The 18,710-nt window shown below is 38.2% G+C and overlaps 1 protein-coding gene across 1 annotated transcript in view; it reads left to right on the top strand.

Annotated features, from left to right (window-relative positions):
- Nucleotides 1-18,710, top strand: part of ush2a (Usher syndrome 2A (autosomal recessive, mild)) — a 197,405-nt gene that overhangs the window by 65,406 nt on the left and 113,289 nt on the right. The window contains exons 30-36 of the mRNA XM_051379326.1: nt 8,703-8,833; nt 14,233-14,359; nt 14,914-15,015; nt 15,474-15,662; nt 16,310-16,440; nt 16,841-17,120; nt 17,626-17,850. Of these exons, the coding sequence (XP_051235286.1) occupies nt 8,703-8,833; nt 14,233-14,359; nt 14,914-15,015; nt 15,474-15,662; nt 16,310-16,440; nt 16,841-17,120; nt 17,626-17,850 (1,185 nt within the window). The remainder of the gene's footprint in view (nt 1-8,702; nt 8,834-14,232; nt 14,360-14,913; nt 15,016-15,473; nt 15,663-16,309; nt 16,441-16,840; nt 17,121-17,625; nt 17,851-18,710) is intronic.

The raw sequence follows: 18,710 nt of genomic DNA, 5'->3' as shown, positions 1-18,710 counted from the left end.
AAATATAACCAAAGATAATGACTTGAAATTATGTTTATTAAAATAAAAATATGTTTGACTTTTTGTAGACCTTTTTGTAATTCAGCATAAAAAGAAATTCACATTGCCCACACTAGTCAATTTATGACTATTGGTAGTCATAAATATGTTTAAATACTTTGTATGTTGAAGTACTTTTTTGAATTGTGTGCTCCTCCCTTCTTTAAACTCCTTTCTCAGTATAACTTGTTCTCATGGATGTGATTGTAAACATGTTTGACTGTAGGAATGTGAAAAAGGTGTGGCAGAAACAGAGCATGCATACTAAGCAAACCTTTAATAATGTAGATTACAGATCAGATATTGTTATTATTTGAGCACATTTCTGACCTCTTCGTCCTCTACAAACTGACTTCCATAAAATGATATGGGCCACTTTATAACTCTTTAAATTGTGTTCTTTCAGAGCTAAATGTTAAAACAGCATCTGGTTGTCTTAATGCAAATCAGAAAAAACCCATTTCTGGTTAAATGGTAAGAAATCCCTAAAGCTGTCCTACCTCTTATTCTTCATCTTTACTCATGGTTCCCAGGTTCATTGCTCTCTTAGGACACTGTGTTTTTATACCAAATCAACATATTCGATTATTTGACTTATCCATCCTCCTTCAGCACGAAGGTAAATAGATATCTCTGAATACTGCAGGCAAATAGATGATGATTTTTGCTATTGAGGGGTGCCTCTCATCTCCTCTGCTCTCCTCCTTCATAAAGGGTAATGGATCAGACATCACTTTTAGACCGGATCTATTCTGGACCATGAATGTGTCGGCAGTCCTCAAACCATCGCCCTTTCACAACCATCAATACTAATAGCATCATCTACAGACAATTATTCCCATCGAAGCGTATGGAACAGCGAACAAATCAAAGCCAAATTGGATTATGAATGTAATGCAGTGTAATGCCCCCTCGAGAGTCAATTGATCACAGAGGAGAGACTCGTCAATCGTTGATGTCTTATGGAAAGCTAGTAACTCCAGCAATGACTATTGTAAATTTTCTTCTTCTTTTCTGTTTTCATGTTTCATATTTAAGAAAGCCAAAATTTTGATTATGCATTGCGTTGAAATACAGTTTGTCTTGAGAAAACTTGCATATGGGGTTCAACCCCAGCCAACATTGATGGAAACAGCACATCATCATTTTTCTCCATCAACATTATGCACCATTATAGGGATATTAATTATATGTTGTTTCCATAAATTGTTCATTGAGGTTCGTACTGCAGGCTTTCTCATTTCCTAAACATGAGAATTAAGGGCACATCTTTGAGCAGGGCCAATATGTTCAATCGTAGTTAAGATTAAGATTTACCATGTAAAATCACATGAAATTTGCCCTTTCACCTGTAATTTTATGACCACTTACATTATTTTTGGCCAAATAGGTTGTTTTCCAGGTACAATTGATGTGATAGAAGTGGATGTTTCCATAAATGATAAGTCTGCTCACTTGAGATTTATGATGCTTCTTAATGCTGAATGAATTTAGGGCACTTGAGGTCAATATTTACCACACTGAATCTTACTTTAGATAAAACAGGACTATAACCATATACAATCATGCTGTGATTATGAATACCCTGTAAGTGCTTGTTTCCATAAATGCATGTTAGTCCATACATCTTATCTGTAATGTTTCTGTTTTTAAAGCCCTACAATGTGACTTCCTACTCTCCTTGTTCCTATTTGAATTGAGGACTTTGCATCTCAGTTTAAAGTGAAATACGATATTATTCGATAATCTGTTTAAATGGATATCGGTTCAGGACAGATCCTATAGTCCTCTCTCCTCATTTGTAATTCTTCAGTATTTGAGCATGAAATGGGCCGATTGGAACGAGGATGATGGCTTTCACATATTTTCACTAATCCAGATGTATTTCTATAACTCACAGTAAATTAAGAGAGATGAAACATCACAAACATAGTTTAGGAGAGAAAAAAAAAGAAGAAAAAATGAATGCAGGAACAAATAGACTTGGATAATTTCCAGACACGTCTAATACAGTACATTGCTGCAGCACCACTGCAGCAACTGAGCAGGAAAGAGGGAAATGTTAAATGATACAAATTATTTTTCCTTAATTAATATGATTGATTGCCAGGCATTGACGTTGAGAGGAGAGGGGGAGAAATGTGTGAAGGGAAAGTTTGCACAGACATCATTAGTTTTTCCCCATTTAAAGATTAATCAGAAGAGGCTGGGCTCTTTAATTCTGTCATTTGTATATTTAATGGGCTGCTGCAGAATCTATGGGTGTAATTAGCTAGCTGCCGCGCTCTCATTAATACGCCAGGCTCTGATTAATGCCAGCACAGAGCTAACATGACTGGAGTTATTCAGGTTATGTTGTGTAGATGATTGCACACAACCTCCACTGTTTACTGAGACAGAGAGAGGAGAAACAATACAATAACACATGGAACAATACTACCTAATAAATAAGACTTTATTTAAAACTGTAAATGGCTGAATATTGCTAATGTTACGTATTCTGGAACATAACATAGATCCTCTTTGTTCGCTTAGGCACAGACAGAGGGAAGCAGTACATTAAGAATGAACAATAAACTCAATTTAAAACAGTCCTTAATGATTTTAATTTACAAAAGACTCAATTGAAACAATATAATTCTCTCACTTAACAACTCTAGAGTTGATGGTGTGAGTATAATTGGTTTTATGTACTTGTAGGTCATAAAATGTATTCTTTACAGTACATTAAGTAATACATCACTCATGAAAAAAACTTTAACTTTTTGACACAACAGCACTGTGAAACAACACAGGTTATGCTAATTAACAAAGGTTTGTTAAAAGTACTTTTTTTCATACGCTTAATGTTCTGGACAGAAGGAAGCTTGACTGACTCAATATTCTACATTGCATGCTGTAGATTACACACAGCTTAGTCCAGTTTGCTATCCCTTGCCACTTTACAAATGGCTTCTAAACAAGAATCTGCAACATTAAAATGTTTATTATGGATTATATATGCCATGTTTCTTCATCTCAGGCTGTGAGGCCTATGGATGGTGATTGTCTGGTCAATAAATCTTTTGCCCCAGATTGCTGAAATATAGGCCTACTCTGTATACTTTTTAAAGTTTTCTTACACACCTTAAAAATTAAGAAGGCCTTGCGACCCCCTGTGAAGCTTTAGCAACCCCTAATGGGGGTCCTGAGATCACATTGGATGTAATGTTGTCTCTGTGGTCCACTAACGAAATCCAAGACTTTATTCATGTTTCCTGAATTTGCATTTTTTCACTATCAATGAAAAGTGAACTTAATAAGTACCCCTTGTAATTTGTTCTTTCTTAATTTTGGAAAATATTAAGCCAGTGGTTAAAATAATTACTTTGGGGAAGACTATGATGTAGTATATCAAATTGAAATATATCTAAGTGATTAGATTGTCTTTACTTTTTTACAATCAAGTATTTATTAGCTGTTGGAGATTAAATATTGACATCTTCTGGCAGCAGCTGTGCATGTAGATGCAGCCGTCGCTCCTTCATTTTTGTTGTAATCATTATTTGTTTCCAACGTTTTCCTGAAAAATCATTGAATGATGTCTGATTGGATTTTATTTTACAGGGCTAAGCCAAACATTTTTTTTCAAATCAACTGAACCAAAAGACCAGAGAACTCTGTGTTTAGTTGATGATGCTTGGTACTCAAATACAGTTAAACTGGTTGGACACTTTTTATAAAATCTTGAACTTTTTATGTGAATCTTATTGCTGCTGTTTACATCCCCCGAGACGCAAATTAAAAAAATGCACTGCAGAACTATTTGCTGGGTGTATTTTATTTTATTTTATGTTAGTCTGCCATGAATTTTATTATCTTTTTCTATGTGTAGCATGAAGGAACTGCAGACTTTCATTTTGTTGGACAACCTTGTGTTGTATAATGATAAACACATTTCCTTAATCCTACTTGTGAGGCCTGTTAAGAAAAAAGTTTGTGTATATTTAGCATGTATGTTTCTGTGAGGTTTTGGGGTATACTGGTGTATACAGGTGAACAAGGGCATGCTGGTATTTTGTGTTTCTGTGATTGCGTGTGTGAGTGTGTGTGTGTGTGTGTGTGTGTGTGTGTGTGCTTGCATGTACTCTGTTATATGTAACAGAGACACCTGTCATGATGTGTACTCAGGTTTGTCTGTTGATGGCTCCAAAGTGGTTGTCAGTGTGAAGTAGCACAAGTCCTGTGGGAAAATCTGAAGGAACTAATGCTGAGCATGAGCACTGTCACTTAGATGCTGTACGTTTGGACCAAACACCTTGACCAAGCATGTGTTGACAACCGGTCCCTCCCTATCGCAACAGGTTCACATAAACATACTGTAAATTATATGCAACGATCAGCTTTAAAATTATGACCACCTGGGCACCCTGATGGTCATAATGTCATGCAGCCCCATACCAACAAACTATGATGCACTAAATCCTCACACTGCCCATTTTCCTGCTTCTAACACATCAACCTGAGGACAAAATGTTCACTTGCTCCCTAATATATCCCACCCACTGACAGGTGCCATGATAATCAGATAATCAGTGTTATTCACTTCATCTATCAGTGGTCATAATGTTATGGCTGATCAGTGTATGCAACACCAGTAGTTGTCTGTTGTTCTTTGTTGCCTTATATGTATTTCTTCCAGACGTTATTATTATCTATTACTAATCCACCTAACACCATTACTTCTGTCTGGCAACTGTGGGGCTTGTATTGGGCCATTTATTTGAGTACTGGATCCATCTTTAGACAGTGAAATGCAGCAAAGTTCAGAGTATTGCACAAAAGTTCTTTATATGAAGATATACCAGCATATAATGCATCACCAGTCGCCATCTAATGTCTCTGACCATTGCACACAGTTATTTTGTATTGTATAAAATGTATATGAAATCCTGTGCTGATGAGGCAGAACTAATAACAGTTAAGCTGCTTCTCCACTGTCAAATGAGTGTGTGTTAGGGTCCCATGGACCTGTCCTCTGTGTACAGGACTGGTTCTGTGTGTAAGAAAGCACAGTTTGATGTTATTTAAGTTAGAGCAGTAAAAGAGGAAGGGAAGTAGGACACATGGGAAAAAGCAGAGTTGAAAGTGAAAGAAGAGAAAAAACACAATTGAAGATGCAAGGAGAGAAAACATATTGAGATGAGGCATTAGGTGGGGAAAAGGAGAATGAAAAGGTCCAGAAAAAGGAGAGGAAGGTTAAAAGTGTTGGGAAGAAAGAAAGGAAGGTATGAGAGATCAGGAGATGTGACACAGAGAAGGTTAAAGGGCGGTAATGTAATGTCAGGTATCTGTCATGACTTCACTCATCTCTCTGCAGTGACAAGGTCATGAATGTAAATGACAGATGCCTGCTTGATGTACTGAATGCAAGCAAGTAATGTAAAGAATATCTTTGTCTTAGCTGTGTACTCTTACCACAGTTATTATACGTTTATTTCCATCTAGACTTAAGTTAAATCATTAACCAAGGTAAAACTATTAATTTGTGCACTATTGGACCATTTTAAGGAAAAAAATTGCCCAGTTTATCTTCTAAAACACTTGTATCCTAGACTGAAATAGAAATGGCAAACCTGTGATACCTTGTGAGCCACATCTTCAAAGATTATGTTTGGGGCACCCTGATACCTCACCTGGTAGAGCTGGCCCCCCATGTACCAAGGTTGAGTCTTTTCTGCAGTGGCCATGGGTTCGAGTCCGATCCTCGAGCCGAAAATATATAATAACTAAATAAAAGATGCTTGGCAAAAGTAAAATGGATCAGTCTCAATCCCCATTCGGACTGGATTTACTTCTCCAAGGGAGGTGAGGTGATTTTAACATCACCTACGCTGGTCATTTTGGGTGATTTTGATCTTGTCTGCAGCATGTATTTGGGTATTTTCCTTCCCAACCCAGTAATAATTATTGTCACAATTACCTGCTGTTTTAAGGTGAACTCCTGGTCCTCCTGTAAGTTATATCCCATACTTAGTGATGTCCTTTCCTTTTTTTTTATCAGCTCAGTGGGAAATTGTGAAATGGGGGAGGTCAAAAAATCTTTTTGCTGGGGCACCTGGTTGGCTCGCCTGGTGGATCTGGCGCACCATGTGCCAGGGCTGGGTCCTTGCTGCAGGGGCCATGGGTTCAACCCTGACCTGTGGCCCTTTTGTTGCGTGTCATCCCCTTTCTCTCTCTCTCCCCTTTCCTGTCACTCTTCAGCTCTCACTACAGACACTTGTATAACAATATATCCAGTTACAAATAGACCCAAAGTAACAACATGGAGAAGGTATTTTTGTTCAAAATAGCGTGAAAACTGGGAGCTTTGAAATGGCTAATCTGTATTCATTTTGAGCTTGCCATGTAACTGTTTGACTTCTCTCCATGTTAAGTGAATTCACACACTAATTATTTTGCTAACACCAGCTTTTGATGAACCCTGGACTGCCTCCATTCAACTCCTCAGATCTTCCCACACTTCTGTTCCCTTCAGAGACAGACAGAGTGGAAGAAACACACACATACTCACAGACACGCACATAAAATTGTATCCTCTGTGTCACTATGTGGATCTAGTAGTGGATTAAGATCCAATCTCTGATCCATAGTAACATGACAAGACAGCACGCTGACTGAATTCTGTGTGTGTGTGTGTGTGTGTGTTTGTGTGTGTGTGTGTGTCTGTGTGTCTGTCTGTCTGTTAGAGCTCCTGCTGGTATAAGAACCCACAAGTTTCCCACATTGCTGAAGCTTTGATTCACAGTATGCATTAACAAACGAGGCACCCTACTATTTACAACAGAAGCAGGACAGCTGTATTGGAATGATACAGTAGATGCAATTTTTTGGTCAGTTACTGCCCTGTTCAAATATTAAATTATATTCTTCATAACCATTGTGTCCTCATACCCCAAATCTGTTGTGATTCCAGGATTCAGGATTTTATATTGGTATATTTATTGTATTTAGGAATAACATAATTGGGTTTTATTTGAGAGATGCAGGAGAACTTGGTTTTGTCAAACTTTAGATTTTTAAACATAAAAGTTCTCCACAAACCTTCATATAGAACGATGCAGGAGAGCGATTAGCTAAATCCTGTAAAAATGATCTTAAATCAGTTGCTACTAGTATGTTGATTTGGAGGGAAACTTTAAAGGGCTTTAACAACACTGGGATACACAATGGATCAGGGAAGCTTAATTTCCATTTTGTCAACGTTTTTTTGTGTTTTCATAAAAATCTGTATCTTAATGAGACCCTACTCTTTTAATTTCTTTATCTTTACTATAATATTAAATAGGATATTGTGGCTTAAGAAATAAAAGCAAGAGATTGAGGGTGAGAGCTGTTAAAAGTGTGGAATAGGTCTGTCTGCTCAGACAAGTCCTCTGAAATTAATGTTTTTCATCAAGTATCTTAGTGGTAAGATTATTCTAGATGGTTGGCTTACAATGGAAATGAAGACACCTTAAGTCCAGGTACACAATCTTTGTCTCTGTTTTACTTGTAAACTGTAAAGAGACATATATGGTATACAGTACCTCACTTCAAAAATTGAAGGGAACAATTAGACCTTACACGAAAGCTCTGACTGAGGGTTATCTTAATGCTATAACTAAGGGTTGTGACCCCTGTACTGCAGTATTGTGCAAGTAGTGTTTTAGGGATTTACCATGTACATCTTATGGATTTGAACAAATTAAAGTAGTAATTCTGAAAGTCTGGATAGAGAAGGAAGAAGTACACATATATTCCACTGTGCTGATTCCTGTAAAAACTCTCAACTAGAACTTGTTCATGCAGAGATGAACCCTCTCTTTAGGTTAGATGGTAAACGCTGGGTGCTGTCTGATATCTAAATGGCCAGGTTTAACACTGGGACACTACAGGTCCCTTATTGAGTTACGCCCTGATAACAGCTGCCATGGCCAACCCCCAGTGGGTCCAGTGGCATTTAAAAGGTTTAAGGGCTGTTTTATTGGTTTTTACTTGGTTCCTTCACTTTATTTTATTGTAAAGATTAACAATGTGTAGAAATTTGACAGGTATTGAAAGTATTGTTTAACCAATGTTAAATAAATATCTGAGAACAAATTAAATAAAAAATAATAATGCTTTGAATAACATGAATGTTAACAATTATTGCCAAAGTATTAATAATTACACATTAACAACAAACCAACACAATTCTAAAAAAGAAAAAAAAAATACAATTAATGAAGAAAACAGTCCATAAGAATTACATTTCATAAATCTACTATTCATTAAATACAATACAGTAAGTAGATGAATGAAAACAAGAAAATACTAGTTTGTGTGTGTGTGTTCGATATGTACAACAAGATTTAGATTTCTCACATTCAGTAATATTATTTTAATATCTCTCCCTCACTTTGAGACATGCAGTCACATATTGTGCAGCTTTGTTTTCTGCATGTCCCTCTCCTAATATAATCTAACAATCTTTCATTGTCATTTAACTCTTTAAAGTTTGGAATTATTGAATTTAACTTATTAAAGTATTCCAATCTGATACTGTTATATTTTTCACATTTTATAATTTATTATTTTTATTTCTCTCTCCTGCTCTATCTCTGTCTCTACACACACTTGTTCCTGACTTTACTTTGTATCAGGTGTTGAGTTGAGTTTTAAGACTCTGTCCCCAGATGGCCTGCTGCTCTGTGCCTTCTCTCCAGGAAATCAGGAAGAGTTCCTGGCAATTCAGATAAAAAATGGACGCCCTTACTTTTTGTTTGACCCGCAGGTATGTAAAGTTTTTGTTTTCTTTTGTTTTGTTTTTTACAGTTTTGAATGTGAGCATAAATAACTGATATTTCGAGACTGATATACATAATAATATAAATCAATTATATGGCTTAGTAATGCAACCTCAAATAAGACCATACAAAAGCTGATTGGAATCAGTTGTTTTCTCTGTGTTTAACAAAAGTGCAACAAAGCTAACAGGCTAGTCAGGAAGATCTCAGCATCAACCAGAGTTTATTTAAAAAGAAGGAGGGGATTCCATATTATTATTATAATTATTATTATTGTCATCTCTATTATTATGTTAATTTAGTTTGGGTATTACTCTTTATATCTTTTCTTGAGGGACATTTTGTCTGCTTCCACTTATATGGGAACAACTAAATCTAGCTTAACTACCATCTGTAATTTACAGTAAGTGTACCTTTCTCTAAAGTACCATATTTCACAGATGAATACGCCAATATTTTATTTATCGTTAATGGCCATTTAACCAATTTATTCACTCACATTCTCTCATTTGTTCAGTCTCTTATTGTATTATTTCATTCTACACACTTTACTTACTTGCTCACCTTCCTGTCTTTTTCTCCTTTTTCTTCTGATCCACCTCTGTCTTTCTCATTTTTTCTTCCCCTCTCTCACTCTCTCTCTTTCTCTTTCTCTCTCTCTCTTTCTCTCTCTGTCTCTCTCCCATTTTCTCCCTCACTTGCTCTCATCTAATAAATGTGATCTGTAGCCCCTCATTGGTTTCTGTCAGGGAGACAGGGAGAGGGGAAAAAACTTTGAAAGTGTGTCAACGTTTGAATTGGACTGCAATTAACTCATTCCCTGCAGTCACCACGCGTGAATACCAATTGCAAGCTAATTAAGCTTTGCACCCTTGCACACACACACACACACACATCCATACACACACACATCCATACACAGCCCTGCTTCCCTTATCCATCCATACAGACACATGTAGAGGGGTTAAAGAGTCAACGACTTCTATGATGAAAGTGATGATGGGAGATGATTATACATACTTCCATGAGGCCACCAACTAATTACGCACTCAAACAAACACACACACACACACTTACACTTTCCACTATCCAATACTTATTATCAAGAAGACTTCATCAAAATGTGACCATGGGATGTATCTGTGTGTGTAAAGGGGGTGTATGTCACTGAATAGATCCTTGTTGACTTGCAGTGTTAATTTGTGTGTCTGTGGTTATGTGTACTGCTGGATGTGCGATGGAGTGTATGTGTGTCTTCTCCAACTGGGTTGATTCCTTTGTTTAGGCTAGTTTGGGGTAATTAACAGTGGGAGTGGTGTCACGGCTTATTAGTGTTCCCCTAGATACATATAGCTGGGCCCATTACTTCCCCCTATTAGCCTGTTGAGCTAGCCTAATGGGATTACTAGTGCAGGGGGGGTAATTTAGCATGACACAGGAAAGTGATATGCTCATAAATATGTGCACATGTGAGTTGCCCACACACACACACACACACACACACACACACACACACTCACAAAGTACGCTGAAGCACATGAGCACTCAAAAACATTCCCTTTCACATGTAGAAGAGATAGACCAAAGCACTGGAGTTAACTTACTGTCACAAACACACATTTATATAGTTCCCACTTTTGATGCAGGTGAGTGTTTTATGAACCACTGGCTGTCTCAGTATATAGAGTAGGGATGTGAATCCCCACCACTGAGGCCGATTCGATACACATCTTGATACGCTGCCAGCGATACGATACATTAAGCCCCCTGCCCCCCTCAAAGCCCAACAGTTGAGCCCCCTGCCGATACGATGCGATACGATTCACCTCTGTTCACGATGCGATGCGATTCATTAATGATTTGACAAAGATTTGACTTTATACAATGCGATTCGGTTCGATATGATTCATGATGCGATTCAAAACGATTCAACACAATACAAAGAATTTACAAGCCCACATCTGGTTTCTAATGTATTTGATACTTGATTGTTTTCTATGAAGCAAACCAATAAATCCAACTTAAAAAGAAGATGCAATTCAATATGGTACAGACAGAGAACACTAATAACTAATAATAAACACTAAATGATAAACAAAAAATATGTTTTCATTACATGTGTTTTTAATCTCATTCTATACTTATACAATTCTAAATGTATTGTATTTGGGCAATTTCTTTTTGGCCTCTTAATAAATAAAAAAAACCAAAAACAAGGTTTTCTCAGGTCCTTTTACTAATAGTGTTCTCTGTCTGTAATTTCACAATGTTTTACAAAACACTTATAAAACTTCCCAACCACAACAATGTGCATTGTGCAAATAACTTCATCATAGTGCAATGCCCATACTACTGCCTGCCAGACTGATGTGCTTGAGCTGACAAGTTTTCCATCTTCCTTCTTAAAAAATCCGAATAATCGCCAAACTTTGGAGTTGTGTGTCTTCCAAGGTACGCTTAATATCTCCTCTTCACCTGTTGTGTCGCTTCCCTCCATTTTTTCTGTTTATTAACTAACTGCGTCTGCGGCGCCGCGCAAAGAGACAGTGATGGTGCGTTCAAGGCGCCTCGAAAACACTGGTGCAGAGGAGATAAACTATGTAATAATCGATGTAACCATGGGTTTTACCGATGCAGACACGCAAAGAAAGATACATTGCGCATTTAGCCGGCAGTTGTATCCGATGCACACTGAAGCTACTGGTGCACTCACATCGCAAACATCTGTCTCGGACCACCGATTCAAATCGCTGTATCTCTCCATCCTTAATATAGAGGTGTGTGTACAGAATAGACCAACAAATGAACAAGTTATGATGACAAAATTACAGATACATGTAAATTGTAAAACATATGTGAAGAATATGGATCAAGGAGGACATTGCACAGCTTCAGTGTGTCACAAAATAGGTAGGACCTGAGCCACACAACCTCCTCTCAATCATAGAGTCCTGGAAAAAGGACAGGCCACACAAATACATAGAGAGGAGAAAATAACAAACACACTGAAGGAGAGAGGGAGAGAGAGAGAGAGAGAGAGAGAGAGAGAGAGACAAGGAAAGCATGCACACAAGTGGGAGAGAGAGAGAGAAGAGAAGAGGAGAGGGTGGATCCAGGTCCCTGGGCGGCTGATGGTCCGGTACAGAGAAGCTTGGGTGAAAAGAGAGGACAAGGGGGAGAAACTAAGGAGAGAGAGAGAAAGGGAGAGAGAGAGAGAGAGAGAGAGAGAGAGAGAGAGATAAGAACACAGCTTTTCTTGTGGGACACATAAACAGCAGAGGGTTAGAGAGATGCAGCGGCTTTCAGAAAATTTACAGCAAACTTGTCAGCTGGACAAACATGGACTATAAGTACAAGACTTAATAGATACATTGGTACTGAGATTGACCCACCGGAAGTATAATGGTAACAGGTGCAAGTAATCAAAGAATAAGCACAAATCAAAAACAGAGACTGTCTGATGTCAACAGGGAGGTTATGTTAGACAAAAGGGGCACGATAGGAAAAAGGCCCTGCAGCCTGCTGAATTATTTTTCTGCTGAATTCTCCACTCCAACTGCAAAACTAAAGGTGGCTGGGCCTTTGCTGTCTTAGCCCCAATATGTAATATAAACACAGCTTCTGTTTTAATCAGTCAGAGCACCCTTACTGTCAAACTTTAAGCAATTTAATAATTATTTAATTTTAATAATTTAGGAATGATCATCTGCCTTCACAGGCACATACAAGTACAGTATCATCAGCCTAGCAGTGGAAATTCATTCTATGGCTATGTATAATTTGGCCAAGAGGTGAAAAATATAGCGGGAAAAGCAGAAGGCCAAGAAGAGAGCCCTGAGGTACTCCATATTTCTTGTCAACAGGTGGCAACATTAGACCCTTGAGATGCCAAAAAAGTTATCTACAATTAGAGTTTTGGAAAAGATAGTGGTTGGAAATAGCAGTTTTGTATGGTCATCGCCATTATAGCAAAGATTCTAAATATATCTAACGGAAAGCATAAAACATCTGGAAGACTGTGAGGGAGATGAGGACATAGAGATGGAAATGGGGATCTGAACGTCATCTAATGTAAGAGTAACAAACTACTTCCTTCTGTGTCCATAAGCGATTGCCTTACATATATACGTATACACACGAGCAAACGCTCACACGCCCTCTTAAACACAATAACATACACACATAGATATGTTCACATTCTGTATCTGGTTGCCAAGTATAGCTCGGAAAGCCACAGGGGCAGCACTTTCGATAAGTGCTATTTATTTGGTGTATGTGCACATGTGTGTCCATCAGCTTCCAGTATCACATACTGTATATTAAACAGGCAGAACAGCAGACAAGCACCTTAGTCGAGTGCTTTACCAGTCAAATGCAGGCTACAGGGACCACCATCCTCATGAGTGGGTCTTTGCTAAAGTGAGGTGTGTTTTTTCATCCAGCTTTTTACTCTTTATTCACATAATGAGTGACATTGCTTTTATCTTAACTGATAGTCAGTCCACTGTATCAATTCAGTAGTGTATATTTGTGTGTGTGTAGTGAGAGAGAGAGAGAGAGAGAGAGAGAGAGAGAGAGAGAGAGAGAGAGAGACCATGAGTAAGTGAGAAGAGGGCTATGCCTAGCAATTATGTTACTAAATACCAATACAAGGGTGCCTCAGTACTAGTTTCTGGAAGAGTTGAGTGTTAGTTGCTTCCACTGACAGTATCTCTCAGGAGAGGGATTTAAATGGGTGTGTTTGTGTGTATGTGTAAAAGTGAGTGAGAGAGAAAGCGGTAAAGAGACTCCTCCCATGTTGTCTTGTTAAGTAGAGCTGTCTAGAAATGGTAGTAAAGATGTCAGAGGCTGATATACTCTGGCATTCATACATTTATTGATCTCATCATTAAATCTTCATCACTGTGTGTGTATCTGGATATATGTTGTTTGTGTGTGTGCACGTACCCGTTACTCTTGTTTTACTACATTACTCTTTGCCTGCTTGCTAAAAGCTGATCACAACAATGATGTCATACTTAATAGGTAGCAAAAAGCCCTGTAACCACACTTTGATGATTATATGTGCATGTTCGTGTCCTTTTGAGGGTGGTGTGTGTATGTGTGTCATCGATCCTTAATGTCTAACCTTGTTCGCACAACAGAGGGATAAAGAAGCGATAATTTAAAATGTTACAAAGTAAGCGTGTTTGATTGCACTGTGATTTGAAAAGTGGTCTCTTTTGAGCCAGAGGTCATAGATTTACTTTAGCAATTACTGTAAGGCACATAGTTGCAAGACCTATGGTCAGAGTTAAGAAACCAGTATAAATCAACACCATTAATGTATATGTGTTTAAATTCTTGCCTGTATTATGTTTATGTGTGCTTGTGTTTGTGTGTGTAGGGCTCAGTGGTGGCTGTGAGCGTACAGGGTGATGGAGGGCACAGCTACAATGATGGAAAATGGCACAGTATCATAGCAACAAGGCAAGGGGCCGTGGGAACAATCATTGTAAACAATCAATACAGAGGTAACTCTTCTCATATTCATACTGACCACTGTGTATATCTGCTCAGTGTGTGGGTGTGTGAGTTTAAATGTAAGTGTATTTATGTTCATCTACACATGTGAGGATGCAAGACTAACATGTACAGTATGTGTCTGTGTGTGTTTCTATGTATGTAAATTGCCCAGCTCCGTATGGAGGTATTAGACAGGTTAATCCCAGCCATTCTGTGTCTGATGAGAAAAATAGTGCTTCACACACACAGAAACATGCTTGTGTTCCTCAGTTGTTCTCAAAATTGTTATTCATTTTCTTTCTGTCTGAGTAAATTTGGACAGAAACTGCATAACACTTTTCTCTCTTACACTCACCCATCTGCTCTCTTTGTCTCTTTTTGTTTTGCCTTTACCACCTTCTTCTTTCATTGTCACTTTATTGTATTGTGTTCCGCCCCCTTTTGTACACTAAATGCTCTGATTTCATATTTACTCTAATTCCCCCCCAATTCCACACCTTTGCTTTGCTTTGCTCTGCCATATGTATGTGTAACACCACTATCCTACCTCCACCACCACCAGGAAGTGAATCTGCTTCCAGTGGCAGCTCCATTATTGGTGAGAACACAGGGGTGTTCATTGGAGGGCTGCCTGAAGACTTTAGTCTGCTTAGAAATGATTTGGGTAAGTCCATCATCATCCACTGTATTATGTGTTATTGTTTATAATTTTTAACATTTCAATGGATTTTATACATTTTGGCCATCTGAACCTGGCTTGGCTTTTTAAATGTTATTGATTCTCAAAGAAGGAGATGGTATTTAGCCACTCTTTTCTATAAGGCAGCTAGTGCTACAACTGGATGGATTACATAGGAGTTTTCTAACCTCCTCAAGTATAATTTAGGAAGGGATATAAACCTTGGATTGAAGTCCAGAGGTCTTGATTGAGGTCCGGGCTCACTACAAGACCAACTGAATATTCAGCCACTGATACTAATTAGCACTGGAAGGCAATTGCCACTGACAACTTGAACTCAAAATGTTGAACTTAAATGCAGTATTTTAGGCAGTTTGGAATAATGGATTTAAACTTTTCAAGTCATGAAAAAATGAAATATTTTTTCTTGTCTATCTCACCAGGTAATGCACGGCTAGTGCGACAGGGTTTCTCTGGTTGCCTTAGAGACGTGAGTTTTAAGTTGACTGACAGCCCCTCAGAGGAATGGAAACCTCTGGACTGGGCCACAGCAACAAAGAAGGTGGCAGTGTATGAAAGCTGGGAGGGATGCCCTGTTCAAACTGTGGATGGAGCACATTTTCTTGGTCATGGTAGGATCTTATTGATTGTTGTTGATAATAGAAATTGTTATTTTTTCTCTCTTGTTTCACAAGCACAATAAGATTACTATATTCTACAAGATTGATGTCCATCAAAGATGAAATGATAGTGTATGTGGTAGCACAATACTTTATACTGCAACTGTCATAAACATGACAATATACAACAGGGTATTCGCATTGCAGAGAAAGTTATGAGCAAGCTGTGTTCAGATACAACTTCAAGTGAATGTTTAGTGTTCCAGATACACTGGCAACACTGTATATCTTAATAAGATGCTTGCTGCTGATGTTGGTGATAATGAGGTTGTTGTTTCATGTTGATAAATATGATGATGATAAGTTAATTGGTCTCTGTGTGAAAGATCAGGTTCATCAATTCACATTTCCTCCATTATTGCTTTATAGAGGGCCTACTCATCCCGGCCTTTATTTGTCTGTCACTTTTGAATATATGCCAAAACATTTTCATTTTCAACATGTCATACTTTTTAAGTGTGACTCAGACTTTATATCTGGAAAAAAGGGTACAGACCACCTTGGTTCCCAATACAGTGAAAAAAGTAAATTTTTTTCCTTAGCCCTTAGCCTTGTAATGAAATGGCATGTTGTTGGTAATTATTTCTTCCTTGTTTCAGGTTACTTGGAGATGCGCAGAGATGTTTTCGGTGGGGGGCAAGAGTTTGATATTTCTATGGATTTCAGAACAGACCAGTTCAATGCTCTTTTGCTCTTTACATACAGTACACAAACTGATGACTACATGCTGGTAAGGAGCACAGACACATTTAAAAATGTTTTTTACAACACTCAAAATACAGTCATTATCAATACAGTTTATTAAAAAAACAAGACAAAGCAGGGGCGGCTGTGGCTCAGGAGGTAGAGCGGGTTGTCCACTAATTGGAAGGTTGTTAGTTTAATCCCCGGCTCCTCCTGCTGCATGTCAAAGCAAGATACAAGAACCCCAAATTGCTCCTGATACCATGCATTTGTGTGTGAATGTGTATGAATGAATTACTTTCAGTTCGTGGTGGCCTTTGTCATCACTGTATGAATGGGTGAATGTGGCAGTGTGCAGCGCTTTGAGTTGTCAGAAGACTAGAAAGGCGCTATATAAGTACAGTTCATTAACGTGTGATATTTTGTTTATTGTTTTGTGTTTTTAGGTGGAACTGGAAGCCGGCCTCCTGTCCTTCATTCTTGCCTCTGAAGGTCACGTGACTGAACTCAGCATGTGGGTAGGGCTTAGCTACTGCGATGGAGACTGGAAACAGCTTTCATTGGCAAAACGTGGCTCACTCATCTTTGCTGCAGTCGATGACTGGGCAGAGGAGACAAGAGGAGCGGGAGGAGCAGTTAGGTTGAGAGTTGATGCACCATTATACTTGGGGGGCGTGCCCATGGACCTCATACATCCTGCTCTGGATAGGCAAAGTCACAAACACGGTGAGATATATGTACACGCAGAAATAGTATTAGTGTGTTCACGCAATCAAAATGGCAGGTGTTTGACCAAGAAGATTGTCATTTGGCTGTGATTGGGCCATGTGCAGGATGTGCAGATAAACATTCCCTGACTTCATATACAGTTCTCTGCAGCTGGTTAAACATAGCAGTGTACTCCTGGTTTTTGTTTATTTTGCTATAGAGTCAAACAAGTGAGAGTATATGTACTTGCAGGTCATGTTTTCTTCCACCGTAAATTGCCTGCTCCTCTGTGTGTACACAGTCAAAACATTTTTATCCAGAGCATCTTTAGTTTTAACAATGCTTCAGGGCAGCATTAAATTAATCAACCAGGATTCAAAGTCGTTATACTGGTATTTCATTATTTTCACAAAGTTGTCAGAAAGATGTACTATTCTTACTCTCTCCTCTTTTTCTCTCCTTCTCCTTTTCCTTTTTCTCTCCACCTTATACTCTCTTTCTTTTCTCCTTTCCTCTTTCACAGGCCTGGGAGGTTGCATAAGGGCTCTTACCATACGAAGTGATGAAACAAACCCTCCTGTCAGTCAAACTGTTAATCTCTCTGTTGCCTCCCGCCGTTCTGTTAGAGTCTACTTAGACGGCTGTCCCACAAGTGAAAGCCATTACAACTGCAGAGGAAACGATTCAGTGTTGGTGTATAGTGGGACGAAGACACAAGCCACAGATTATAGTCTACAGCCTTTCACTGGTAACGATGTACAGTATACATATATATAAAAGATAGATAGATTCTTTATTGTCCCTTCCAGGCAATGTGTTGCCTGTACAGTGTGTACGTAGCCTCACATACATGCATACATACATACACAACATAAACACAAGATAGACATAGCACATATAACTACACTAACACACAGGCTGCACTCACCTGAAAAGGAAGTGTGACACATTGTCAACACTGATTTTTTAAAACATTTCAGTGACTTTTTTCAAACAAACAATAGAAAGAACGTACCATTGATACTCCTGTCTCTGTTGCAACAGCCAATAAAACAAACAACATTTAATCAAAGGAGCAAGTTAATTTGCAATCAGTAATCAAGCATATTACTGAAGGCCTATTAAAAATAAGAATAATAAAAGTGTAGTATTTATCAGTAGGGAATAATCGGTTCCTTTCATATCTTCAGATTGAGAATGGTGTGCCACACTTGTTTCACACGTTTTCATCCCAAGTGTCAATGCCGTATTGATGTCCAGCGCTTTTTCTGGGGCGTTGTTCAGCAGTTGTATGTTATGAAATTAACCGTGTGTGTCCAGGCTAAGTGAGACATACAAAACAGTTCAAATGTTATAAAAGCAACTGAGTACAGTTTCAGATAGTAAAGAGCTACAGTAGTACGCAAAGCAAAACAGTTGTCAGTCATGAAGGCACACTTTGGCTTCTGTCATTAATAAGAGCCACACTGTGGCAATGTAGAATCTTGTGCAAGGGTGTATTCAATAAGATATTGTTTATTATTATTAATCATCACCAAAGTAAATGTGACAAATTAATCATGATATGGTATGATTTTGCTGATACAAACAATATTTGATCCATCTTTT

Source organism: Dicentrarchus labrax, unplaced genomic scaffold, assembly GCF_905237075.1.
Source record: "Dicentrarchus labrax unplaced genomic scaffold, dlabrax2021, whole genome shotgun sequence".
In the NCBI taxonomy this organism is placed as follows: domain Eukaryota; kingdom Metazoa; phylum Chordata; class Actinopteri; family Moronidae; genus Dicentrarchus; species Dicentrarchus labrax.
The sequence above is the reverse complement of the archived record's forward strand: the minus strand, read 5'-3'. Positions and strand labels throughout refer to the sequence as shown.